The sequence below is a fragment of the Marmota marmota genome, unplaced genomic scaffold (assembly GCF_001458135.2).
Source record: "Marmota marmota marmota unplaced genomic scaffold, marMar, whole genome shotgun sequence".
Taxonomy (NCBI): Eukaryota; Metazoa; Chordata; class Mammalia; order Rodentia; family Sciuridae; genus Marmota; species Marmota marmota.
Window position 1 is genome coordinate 24,309,496 of NW_026000082.1, and position 13,286 is coordinate 24,322,781.

The 13,286-nt window shown below is 42.3% G+C and overlaps 1 protein-coding gene across 2 annotated transcripts in view; it reads left to right on the forward strand.

The window, feature by feature from the left end:
• The window catches only part of Ppt1 (palmitoyl-protein thioesterase 1), a 28,965-nt gene that overhangs the window by 10,743 nt on the left and 4,936 nt on the right, over positions 1–13,286 (forward strand). For both annotated transcript variants that reach the window (XM_015485213.2, XM_048815676.1), the window contains exon 6: positions 12,397–12,487. In XM_015485213.2, coding sequence (XP_015340699.1) covers positions 12,397–12,487 — 91 coding nt within the window. The remainder of the gene's footprint in view (positions 1–12,396; positions 12,488–13,286) is intronic.

The following is a 13,286-nucleotide window of genomic DNA, read 5'->3' on the forward strand; positions in this document are numbered from 1 at the left end:
GTTCCTTTTTGTATGGGTCTTAGAACCAGTCACCCACAGATACTGTTGGATAACCATAATTATTATCTTCAGAGAGATTGCATTTATGATATTAGAATGTGAATAAAATCAACAGAGTAAGATGGAACTGTTAGAAATTAAAAATATAATAACCCAAAAAAAAAAAGGGGGGGGGTATGGGAAAAGTTGAGGAAATCTCCTAGAAATTAGAACAAAAATTCAGAGGTAGAGAAACTGGGAGAACAGATAAAATTAGAGAAGCAGTTTAGGAAGCTAGTATCTGACTAATGGGAGTCTTTTTTGTTTGTTTATTTTTTCGTTGTAAATGGACATAATACTTGTATTTACTTATTTTTATACATTGCTGAGAATTGAATGCAGTGCCTCATACATGCTAGGCAAATGCTCTACCGCTGAGCTGCAATCCCAGCCCTAAATTTGGAATTATTGAATAAGTAATACTAGACAGTTTGCTAGACTGACAACCAAGCCATCAATACATAGGTCTTGGGGACAATACAAATCTAAAGTATAGGTGGGTGCAGTGTCGCATGCCTGAATCCCAGTGGCTCAGGAGGCTGAGGCAGGAAGATCACGAGTACAAAGCCAGCCTCAGCAAAAGTGAGATGCTAAGCAACTCAGTGAGACCCTGTCTCTAAACAGGGCGAGTATATGGCTCAGTAGTTGAGTGTCCCTGAGTTCAATCCCCAGTACCCTGCCCACCCCCCAAAAAAAGTCCAAACTATAACCAAGTATATTACTGTAAAATCTCAGAACAGTAGGGGTAAAGAGTAGATCCCATTGAGGCTGCACAGGAGGAGTCAGAATCCTGATGGCAGCTCATGCCTAATAGCAAAACTACTAACTAGAAGGTAGTGGCACAGATCTGTGCAATCTGAGGGAAGATAATTTCCAACCTACAATTCTGTATGCTAACCCCCAAGTAGCACTAAACATGTGAGGGAAAATAAGGATTTTTTTTCAGACATGCAAAAACGGGGAAAAAAATCACCTTCCATGCTGGCTTTCCAGGGGGTGGATAAAGAGCTTCAGTCCTACCGCCATTTAGTTATGGGGTCCCTAGGCAACTTGAGCGTCATTTCCTTCGATGTCTATGAAATTAGTACTTTCCTAGAGGGCTATTGTGAGGATTAAACAAACTGGATATAAAACATTTAGTGCAATGTTTAGTTCATGTTAAGTGGCCAGACTTTTGTTGTTATTACTAGTGGTGCTGTGTTCAAAATACTTATTTAATTTAGTTTTTTGTTTCCTTTATAGATATTGTAGTGTTTTTGTTTTCTATTTATTTATTTACTATTTTCAGTACTGGGGATTGAATCCAGGAGTGCTCTGCCACCAAGCAACATCCCCAGCCCTTTTAATTAATTAATTTATTTTTATTTATTTATTTTTATTCCTACCTCAGTGTCCATTACCTCCAGAGTACCTGGGATTATAGGCATGCAGCACTGCACTCAACTTGTTTTCTCTAACTTTGAGTTGCAGTTTATAAATTCATCAAATATTGAGTTATTGCTCTTTGCGATATTGTAGGTTTCACAGATACCATGGAAAAGAAGATATTGGGGTCCCTGCTCTCATGAAGTAACATATTAGTGGGGAAAGGGGCATATGGATGCCCTAAATAACAAGGATAAAACCATGAGAAAAAAGCAGGATGCTGTGATGCAGAGTAATGGAGGGAGTACTTACTTTGGACAGAATTGGTCTTTGGAGAAGAGATCTGGAATCTAGAATATGAAGGATGAGATGGAAAGGGAATTTAAGAAAAGAAGGACCAGGCAGAAGAACAGCTGGCAGAGGCACCGAAGCTAGGACAAATTTAGCTTGTTCTAGGCCAGGGTAACTACAGTTTAGTGCAAGATGGGGAAAGTTGAACAAAAAAGTAGAGTCTGCAAGGACTTGTAGGCCACATAAGGTATTGAGACTTTATTCTGAACAGAATGGAAGCCATAGGGGGGTTTTAAGCAGAAGTTAACATGACCTGATTTATGTTTTTGGAAAGTCTTCATTGCTTTGTGGATTGTAAGGGGGCTAGAGGAAAAATAGAAAACCAGTTAGGGGCTCTGCAGCAATCTAGGTAAGAGTGTATTGGTCATGGGTCCACACGGGTGGTGACAGTGGGAGTGAGAGAAGAGGAATGATTTGAGGTGTTTTATGACATTGTAGATGAATTATACATGTGAGCTGAAATTGAGCTGTTTCCATGGGAAGCATTCTGAATTTTCAGCAGCTCATATTTAGATTAACTTTTAGGATACTTTTCTAATTTTGTGGAATTGTTTGCTTTTTCTTTTAAAAATGTCTTTGTATGGGCAAAATCTCATTTTATCAGATGGCCAGTATAAGAGCTAAAGAGGCAAGTAGCTAAAATTCAGTGGTGGGAAAGGGGATAGTGAGAGCTGAAGATAACAAAAAGAAACAGGATTTCTCTCTGCAGTATTGTCCAAGGTTGCCCTTTGTATTAGGGAGGATCCTGATTACCAGAAAGAAACCAAATCAAGCCAAGGTAAATTAAAAAATAAATTTATAACATTTTGGTTCCCAAGGCCTCAGAAGCCCTGAAATCAGGAAATGGGAGCCATCAGGAGCCAAAGCATCTCTTTCTAGCTATTATTCTTAGTTCTCTTTATCACTGCATCTTTTCCCTTGCCATGCAGACCACCCTGTACTAACCACATGGTGATAGGTGGCCTTGTGCAGCTTTCAAGTGTTTATTCTTCTGTTTAGGAGATATTTTGGTCTGAGGCTAGAATCTCTCTTTTTGCAGTACTGGGGATTAAGCCCAGGGTGCTTTACCACTTACCTACATCCCCAACCCCTTTTCTTTTGAAGCAGGGTCTCACTGAGTTGCCCAGGCTGGCCTCAAACTTGAGATTCTCCTGCCTCAGCTTCCTACATTGCTGAGATTATATGTGTGTGTCATCACGCTCACCCAAGGCTATAATCTCTTAGTCCCAGTTCAGATTCTTAGAGAAGGGCCATGCCCCAATTCAGGTCGGGTCCCCACCTCTGCTGTTACTAGCTGCAACCCAAGATGTGGGACCTATGAACCAACCTTTCCCCACCCTGTAACTAGTGGGTGGGGCAGGAGAAGCGCAGTTCCCAAACAAGGGACAATTGTTTTTAGATAAAAACAAAAGATGTCTTCTATACTTTCCAGGTAATTTAACCTTAGCAAAGTGCCACAGTCCGGCTGCAGCAAAATAACCGGGGGGTGACGAATAACTTGTGTACGTTGATACAGCAGGAGTAGGAGCCGTTTATTGCAGGACAGGAGCAGTATTTATACATTCCACACAGCTTATCTAATTAGCATAAACTAGATACATCAGTCAACCAATCAGGAATCTCTACACTTAATGGCTCGGTTTTGTTACTTCTCAAACCACTCCCTCTGACATTTTGCCAGGCACCATCCAGACTTGTTTACGAACTCTAACATTCCCCTGGCAAAATGCCAGGTGTTATTTTGACTTGTTTACAGACTCTAACATTTCCCCCTTTTGTTTAATTTAAATAACGACCATAGTGGTTTTTACAGAAACACCATAAATAACCTGCTACAAACAGAAAGGGAGGATACAAAATGCCACAATACCAAGCCAATTGATGGCTCCATGCAAGAAGCCCTTGGAAAAATTATACCAGCAATGACACTGTTAGCAAAGATACCGAGTTACAATTTGTTGTAGATTACAGTTTGTTGTCTCAGTCCAGGTAAAGCAGTGTCTCAATAGATTAACTCACAGTCCAGGTAAATCACAGTCCAGGTAAGTTCTGCAGGCAGCTAGCTTAAATCACAGTCCAGGTAAGTTCTGCAGGCAGCTAGCTTGATCCGAAGTCTCGTCTGTTTCTCAGCCGAAGTCTCGTCCGGTTTTCAGCAACACTGGAAATTCTTCCACCTTGGTCTTTACCGGCACTGGGACGAAGGCAGGAACTCCGGATGGCTAAAGAAAATCCTGTAGCATTCTACTAAGAAAACAACCTTCTGAACAATTTAGTACATTATCTCAAGGTTTTTTTGCATTTGAAATAAGCATTAATAGTGCTCATTACTCATCAGCTTCCAGGTGTGGGAGAACCATTGTAGCTTAGTTATTGGCATTGAAAATGACCAAACATCAGGGACACCAGTAGCATCTTCTGCTGGCTGTAGTGCCTGGGCAGCCCCAGATGGCCCTGGGGAGTGTCCCGGACTCAAACTGCTACTGGGCACAGGGAGCAAGAGCCTGCGAGACTGTGCCTCCAGGTCAGGTCTAGATTTGGGCTCGCGGCAGTGGAAGAGCCAGCTCCCCGGCCAGGAGGCGGGGAAGGGCCAGTCGCCGCCGCCTCTTGGAAAATCCTTGCTGCGCTGTGACCGGCTTGCACACTCGGCAGCCGCCTCTCCGCTTCACGCACCCTCCGGTAACGAAAAGTATTTAGTAATAGCCTTTTGCTGCAACTTTTTTCCTGATAATCCTTCTTCTTCTGAACTTTCTTTTTCTTTCTGACTAGAGTTCCTGGGCTTTTATCAACACATGCCCTAACTATTCTTGGTTCCACTGGGGTGCCTTCTTCCCTTAGTAATTTACTTCTCACCCCTTCCATATTTTCATCACAAAGACAATACAATACACTGAGACAAAACAAGACACAAACATACTGTATCAATCTTCTCCATTTTCTTGAAATGGCCATTTTTCCTCTCGCCCTATCTGCCTAGGGACGAGCAGATTGCTCCCGTCCTATCTATGGACGGGCAGCTTTTTTTCGTCACTTACCCCCGAGTGTCCCGGGGCTCCCCGTACGGGCCACCATCTGCCGCAGTCCGGCTGCAGCAAAATAACCGGGGGGTGACGAATAACTTGTGTACGTTGATACAGCAGGAGTAGGAGCCGTTTATTGCAGGACAGGAGCAGTATTTATACATTCCACACAGCTTATCTAATTAGCATAAACTAGATACATCAGTCAACCAATAAGGAATCTCCACACTTAATGGCTCGCTTTTGTTACTTCTCAAACCACTCCCTCTGGCATTTTGCCAGGCACCATCCAGACTTGTTTACGAACTCTAACATTCCCCTGGCAAAATGCCAGGTGTTATTTTGACTTGTTTACAGACTCTAACATTTCCCCCTTTTGTTTAATTTAAATAACGACCATAGTGGTTTTTACAGAAACACCATAAATAACCTGCTACAAACAGAAAGGGAGGATACAAAATGCCACAATACCAAGCCAATTGATGGCTCCATGCAAGAAGCCCTTGGAAAAATTATACCAGCAATGACACTGTTAGCAAAGATACCGAGTTACAATTTGTTGTAGATTACAGTTTGTTGTCTCAGTCCAGGTAAAGCAGTGTCTCAATAGATTAACTCACAGTCCAGGTAAATCACAGTCCAGGTAAGTTCTGCAGGCAGCTAGCTTAAATCACAGTCCAGGTAAGTTCTGCAGGCAGCTAGCTTGATCCGAAGTCTCGTCTGTTTCTCAGCCGAAGTCTCGTCCGGTTTTCAGCAACACTGGAAATTCTTCCACCTTGGTCTTTACCGGCACTGGGACGAAGGCAGGAACTCCGGATGGCTAAAGAAAATCCTGTAGCATTCTACTAAGAAAACAACCTTCTGAACAATTTAGTACATTATCTCAAGGTTTTTTTGCATTTGAAATAAGCATTAATAGTGCTCATTACTCATCAGCTTCCAGGTGTGGGAGAACCATTGTAGCTTAGTTATTGGCATTGAAAATGACCAAACATCAGGGACACCAGTAGCATCTTCTGCTGGCTGTAGTGCCTGGGCAGCCCCAGATGGCCCTGGGGAGTGTCCCGGACTCAAACTGCTACTGGGCACAGGGAGCAAGAGCCTGCGAGACTGTGCCTCCAGGTCAGGTCTAGATTTGGGCTCGCGGCAGTGGAAGAGCCAGCTCCCCGGCCAGGAGGCGGGGAAGGGCCAGTCGCCGCCGCCTCTTGGAAAATCCTTGCTGCGCTGTGACCGGCTTGCACACTCGGCAGCCGCCTCTCTGCTTCACGCACCCTCCGGTAACGAAAAGTATTTAGTAATAGCCTTTTGCTGCAACTTTTTTTCTGATAATCTTTCTTCTTCTGAACTTTCTTTTTCTTTCTGACTAGAGTTCCTGGGCTCTTATCAACACATGCCCTAACTATTCTTGGTTCCACTGGGGTGCCTTCTTCCCTTAGTAATTTACTTCTCACCCCTTCCATATTTTCATCACAAAGACAATACAATACACTGAGACAAAACAAGACACAAACATACTGTATCAATCTTCTCCATTTTCTTGAAATGGCCATTTTTCCTCTCGCCCTATCTGCCTAGGGACGAGCAGATTGCCCCCGTCCTATCTATGGACGGGCAGCTTTTTTTCGTCACTTACCCCCGAGTGTCCCGGGGCTCCCCGTAACGGGCCACCATCTGCCGCAGTCCGGCTGCAGCAAAATAACTGGGGGGGGTGACGAATAACTTGTGTACGTTGATACAGCAGGAGTAGGAGCTGTTTATTGCAGGACAGGAGCAGTATTTATACATTCCACACAGCTTATCTAATTAGCATAAACTAGATACATCAGTCAACCAATCAGGAATCTCTACACTTAATGGCTCGGTTTTGTTACTTCTCAAACCACTCCCTCTGACACTTTGCCAGGCACCATCCAGACTTGTTTACGAACTCTAACATTCCCCTGGCAAAATGCCAGGTGTTATTTTGACTTGTTTACAGACTCTAACAGCAAAGCTAATGTGATATCCTGGTATACTCAGTAACTAGTAGGAAGCATCTTTCAAGCCCTACCCCTGTCTAGGCCTGGCAGGGGCTGTGAGGACTGGTGTGAGCAAAACAGTTGTCTCCTTCCTAGATGTGAACTCTGCCCTTTCATTTTGCAGATGTTGTCAGCCCTTCCTGGCCTCCTCTTTCCTCTAGTTTTCTCTTGTCACCCCGTCCTGCCTTCCTATCCCCATTCCTACTCCCTGCCATTGTGAATACTCCATTGTTGTCTGGCCTTCATCTTGGCCTTTCATCCTGAGCCAGCTCAGAGGAAATTAGAGCTTTTACACACCTTTTATTATGTGGATGTGCTGGTGATTGAATCCAGGACCTCATACGTGCTAAGCACTGAGCTACAATCCCAGTTCAAACTTTTACATGTCATTAACTGGGTTTTCCCCAGGCCCTGGCTCCAGCCGGTGTACTGGGAGCTTGGCAGGGCTTACATCCCTCCCTGCCCTCAGTGGCTCTTTCAAAGTATTTTTCCTCAATTGTTGCATTTCTGTACATCTTTGTGCTCAACTAGTAAACTTGCCACTTCTTTTTCTGGAAATATTCTGTCTGTTAAAAAATAATAGTAATTCTGGGCATCATGGCTCATGCCTATAAATCCAGCAACTCAAGAGGCAAAGGCAGGAGGTCTCTATCAGTTATTAATTGGCTAATTTGGGGAAAGTTATTACTCTGCCTCAGTTTCATCATCTGTGAAACAGGACAATAATTATACCCCATGTGTTGTAGAGAAGATTAAATGAGGTAAATAGATATAGTGTGCTTAGAATAGTACTTGAAAACACTCAGTGTATGTCAGCTGCTGTTATGACAGTGATTGTTTTTTTTTTTTAAATGTTTGTGTTTTTTTAGAGAGAGAGAGAGGGAGGGAGGGAGGGAGAATTTTTAATATTTATTTTTTAGTTTTCGGCAGACACAACATCTTTGTTTGTATGTGGTGCTGAGGATCGAACCCGGGCCGCACGCATGCCAGACGAGTGCGCTACTGCTTGAGCCACATCCCCAGCCCCATGACAGTGATTGTTAAAATGTGCAATTTAAACTTTAGTCAATATTGACAAAATGGCTGTACAAATTTTATTTTCACCAACAGAGTATAAGAGTTCCTGTTTTTACTGCTCTTATTAATTTTTGATCCTATGTCTTAAATTTTTGCCAATCAAATGTACATGGAATGGTTACTATCCTGATCTGCAAGTCTTTGATTGTCTGTCAGGTCGAGCATCTGCTCATGTTTATTGGTCACTCTGGTTTCCCTTCCTGTGAATTGCCTATTCATAGCCTTTGCCTATTTTCCTGTTGGGGTGGGGGTTGTCTTTTTTCATTGGTTTGTATCATATATACACAATTTTTTAAAAATGTTTTTTTGGATGTTGATGGACCTTTGTTTTATTCACTTATTTATGGTGCTGAGAATCAAACCAGTGCCTCACATATGTGGACCACTGAGCCACAATCCCAGCCCCACCCTTTTTTTTTTTTTTAATATTAAGACTTTTAATATGTTACACTTACCTCTTCCCAGCCTGTGGCATCTTTCAATTTAGTTTATGATGCCTTTTGGCGCAGCAGGGTTTTGTGTTTTTTGGCTATTGTGCTGCTGGGAATTGAACCCAGGGCCTCCTGCATGCTAAACACAATCTCTGCCACTAACTTATACCTTCAGCCCCAGGTTTGTTTTTTAACAGTTTTATTGAGATATAAATAAAATAATTATAATTTACCCATTTAATGTATATATTGTTTTTTGGTATATTTTTAATTGTTTTAAGTCATGGTAAAATATATATGACCTAAGATTTGTCTTTTAATCTTTCTTTTGGAGGAGGCAGGGGGATAGGGTCTTACTTTGTTGTCCAGGATGGTCTTGAACTCAACAATCCTCCTAGTTCAGCCTCCCTACTAGTTGGAATTACTGATGTGCAACGTGTGCCTGGTTCCATTTTAACCATTTTTTAGTGGTATTAATTCTACTCACACTGTTGTACTGCTATAAACCAGTACAGTGGCTTTTAATTTGGATGCAGTCAAATTTATCCATCTTTATGATTAATGCATAAAGCTATTTTTCTATTCCATAATTTCCTCTAATTCTTTTGAATTTTATTTCTTACTCTTATGCATTTCATCTACCTCCTGTGTGTTCTATTCTTGAGTCTGTTTTGGGGTTGTTCTGTCCGATTCATTTGTCTATTGCTACCTCATTACCACACCATTTTAGTTACTATAGCAACTTTTACTTAACTCTTCAAGTCTTGGCTATTCTTGGGCTTTTATTGTTTCATCTGAATTTTATAATTATTTTGTCAGATTCCACCAGAAATCTTAAGGGTACTGGAGCTTAGTGGTAGAGTGATTGCCTAGTTTTGCGCAAGGCCCTGGGTTTGATTTTGAGTACTACAGAATTAAAAGACAAACAAACAAAAACCAAAACTCACCTTAGTATTTCAGTTGGATTTCCTTAGTGAGTTTTTATATTATCTCAACACACCTTCCTGTGCGTTTTGCTCTCCCTCTTTCAGGCCCTTACCTCTCAAGCTGGGCCCTTGAGCAGCATGTCTCAATGTGAACCACATCTGTCCTGATAGCTCAACTCAGGATAGGGGAGAAAAAGAGCAAAAGAGAATGATAACAGATCTAATATCACTATCTTATATTGATTTTATACCTTGGGTAGATGTAGCACTAGACCTTTCCTTGTTTAATTTTTATAAACTCAGACAGGTAAAAACCTGATTCCAACCCAAGTCTGTGGGACATCTGCTGGTACTGTCTATATCCCATATACAGAAGAGAGTGGAGGGGAGTCGTGAAGAGCAGGACATCTGGAGCTAAACTGCCTGCGTCTCTGCTCTGGCTCTATGCTTACAAGTAGTCTGATCCTGGCGAGGTTCCTCAATCTCTCTGAATATCATTGTCTTATTTGGAAACATGAGGATAATAATAGAATTTGCCCCATGGAATTCATAGGAGGATTAAATAGGTTAATATAGCTAAAGAGCTTAGAATAAGCCTGGTATGGGAAATGTTATACAAGTATTACTATTATCTCTAAGCCACATGGCTAGAGCATGTCTCAAGTGGCAAAGACTTGTCTTGCAGGCTTTAGCCTGTGTCTGATAAGTTTGGCCTGGGGAGCTATCCTTTCCTGTCCCTTGAGCATGGTGCATTGGCAAGAGTGTGGACTTGATGGTTCAAGCTCTCATCTTTTTTCTTTTAATTAATTAATTGTATATTTTTTAGTTGTAGATGGACATAATACCTTTATTTTATTTATTTTTATGTGGTGCTGAGGATCGAACCCAGTGCCTCACATGTGCTAGGCAAGCGCTCCATCACTGAGCTACAACCCCAGCCCCTCAAGCTCTTACCTTAACTTCATTCACACCAGCTATGTAGCTTATTACTTGGCCTGTCTGAATGTGTTCCTTCAGTGGTACAAGGAGATGAGATGAGTACAAACCTGTGTTCCTTTTCCATCTGCCTTTTGTACTTGGAACCTCCACCTCCTTGGTGCCCCACCTTGTGAGCACCTGTAGCTCCTATTCATCCTCAGGCCTTCCCTTCACTCTTTGCACCAAGATTTATTTTATTATTATTTTTGGTACCAGGGATTGAGCCCAGGGGTGCTTAACCACTGAGCACATTCCCTAGCCCCTTTTTAATTTTTTTAAGACAGGGTCTTGCTAAGTTGCTGATGCTGGCTTTGAACTTGTGATCCTCCTGCCTCAGCTTCCTGACCTGCTGGGATTATAGTGCCACTGCGCCTGGCTACTCCACGATTCTCACAAAACAAAATGTCCTTGCCGCTTCGTGGCTCTGTTTCCTTTTCATGCAAAAAGGTGACCTATGGCTACCATCCTTACTCTTTTTTTTCATCCTCAACCATCAGGCCTCGCTCACTGGAATTCTGGGTCACCAGAAACCTTGCCTGGCAAGATCCAAAGACCTTTGTGTTCATTCCCTTATAGTGTCTGTGTAAGCCAAGAGTGGTCACCTTTCTGAGAGGTGTGTTGTCCACCCACTTTTTTTGTATTTGTGTGTGTGTGTGTGTGCGCGCGCGCACTACTGAGGATTGAACTCAGGAACTTGCTCATGTTCACAAAATTGCCCAGGCTGGCCTCAAACTTGCAGTCCTCCTACTTTAGTTTCCAAAGTCATTGGGATAGTTTTCCCACACACTCTTGAAGCTGCCTCTCCCCCTTGTTCTTCTAACTATGCTGGCCTCCCCTCTCCTCCCACCGCTTTTTCTTTCTTTCTTTTCTTTCTTTCCTTTTCCTTTTCCTTTCCTTTCCTTTTCTTTCTTCACCAGGGATTGACCAGCACTCAACCACTGAACCACATCCCCAACCCTGTTTTGTATTTTATTAGATACAGGGTCTCACTGAGTTGCTTAGCACCTCACTTTTGCTGAGGCTGGCTTTGAACTCATGATCCTCCTGTCTCAGCCTCCCTGGTGTGTGCCACCTTATCTTGCTTTTTTTTTTTTTTTTGGTACCAGGGATTGAACTTGGGCACTCAACCACTAAGCCACAAACCCAGCTCTTTTTTTTTCTATTTTATTTAGAGACAGGGTCTCACTGAGTTGCTTAGTGCCTCGTTAAGTTGCTGAGGCTGGCTTTGAACTCACAATCCTCTTGCCTCAGCCTCCTGAGCTGCTGGGTTTTATATATATTTATATTTATACATTTTTTATTTTTATGTGGTACTAAGGATTGAACACAGTGTCTCACACATGCTAGGCAAGTGCTCCACCACTGAGCTTCAATCCCAGTCCTCCTCACACCTCTTAATCCTAACCCTCTTTCAGTGGCAGCTTCTTTCAGAGTTCAGTCCATTTCACTCAGCAAATCCTTACCACCTAGCATCTCTTGTATGCCACAGAGCTTAAGGCCCTGTAGCTCCTGTAGGGGACAGACAGGACCACTTCTACATGTAAGAAACAGCAATACTAAAACAAAATGACAAGACCAGTACTAATAGTATTTTATAAATGTTCAGAGTTCATTGAATTTTTAAAGATCAGTGAAACCAAACATTTAAAGGATACAAATAAATTTATAAACAGATTATAGAATGTCATTCTAACTACTACTACTGATAGCCTCACTGGGATGTGTTAGCACTCCATTCTAGTTTGAGGAGGGCAAGATGAAGAGAGAGAGATGACTGGATGGAGAAGGGGCAGAAAGTGATGTTTGAGGTGAGTCTTGCAGGATGAGTAGGATGCAAAAGACAGTAAGGGATGTGGGACTGTGGCACAGGACAGCATGTGCCAACATGACTGGAAGGCTTAAGAGTGATAAAGCTTAATGCCATAGAGGAATCAAATATTGATGAACCATTTCCCTAAATCCTTTGGATTTTCTGTACCATGCTAAATATCCCATCTTTGTCTCAGCAAGATGTATTGTCGATGAACTGTCCTGTAGGTAGAGGTCTTGTCTTCTGTACTGGAGATAAGGCCTGAGAAGTGGGGACTCTGGTCTTTTGTCCTTTTGAAGCCTCTTGGGTGGCTTTTATACTGGCATATGCCTGAGGCATGTTGACAGGCAGCTTAGTTACCTTTATTCCTTTTTCTCCCTGTAGCCTGGTACAAGCAGAATATTGGCATGATCCTATAAAGGAGGATGTGTACCGCAACCACAGCATCTTCTTGGCAGATATAAATCAGGAGCGGGTAAGGACCCAGCTGGGCTCCCAGTTTGGCATTTTTTTGGGGCATCAGATGCAAATGAGCAGTAACAATTTACCCAAACTGTCCTGGGCAGAACCCAGGAATCAGAAGTTCTGTTTTTGGGGAGACAGTGCTTATGCGATGAAGTTCCTTTCAGGGAGACTAGAATTTATTAGGCCTTCCTCCCCAATGGCCTTTCCCTTTTGGTCAGTAGATTGCTGACTGAGCTATATGGAAATTCATACCTACTGTCTTCATGAGGGAATCTTCCTAGTGGGACCTTTTAGGGCAGATTTTCTCAGAAAAGAGATTAACCTAGTAGAAACACTGCAGAGGGCACTGAGTGTGCCCCAGACATGAGCATGGCTTTGGAGGTTCTGGTAACTTGGTGGTTGTATTTTTATTAGGCTCATTTGAGGGTTTTCGTTGTTTTTTTATTTTATTATTTATTTATTTATTTTAAAATTTATTTTTTAGGTGTAGATGGACACAACACAATGCCTTTATTCTTATGTGGTGCTGAGGATTGAACCTGGGTCCCACCCATACTAGGCGAGTGCTCTACCGCTGAGCCACAATCCCAGCCCGTTCATTGTTTTTTTAAACAGAAAATTTGAAGGGGAAAATAAACAGAAAACAACCCAGAATAACAAGAACAACCTAGAATTTTCTGTTTATTTTTCCTTGGCATTCTCTGGCTAGAAGCCTTTAACTTATGGGACTGATGTCTATATAGATTCATCATAGTACCTGTTTGCCATGGTTGGTGGCATGTCAGTCAGAAGAGATGGTTAAAAAAAGG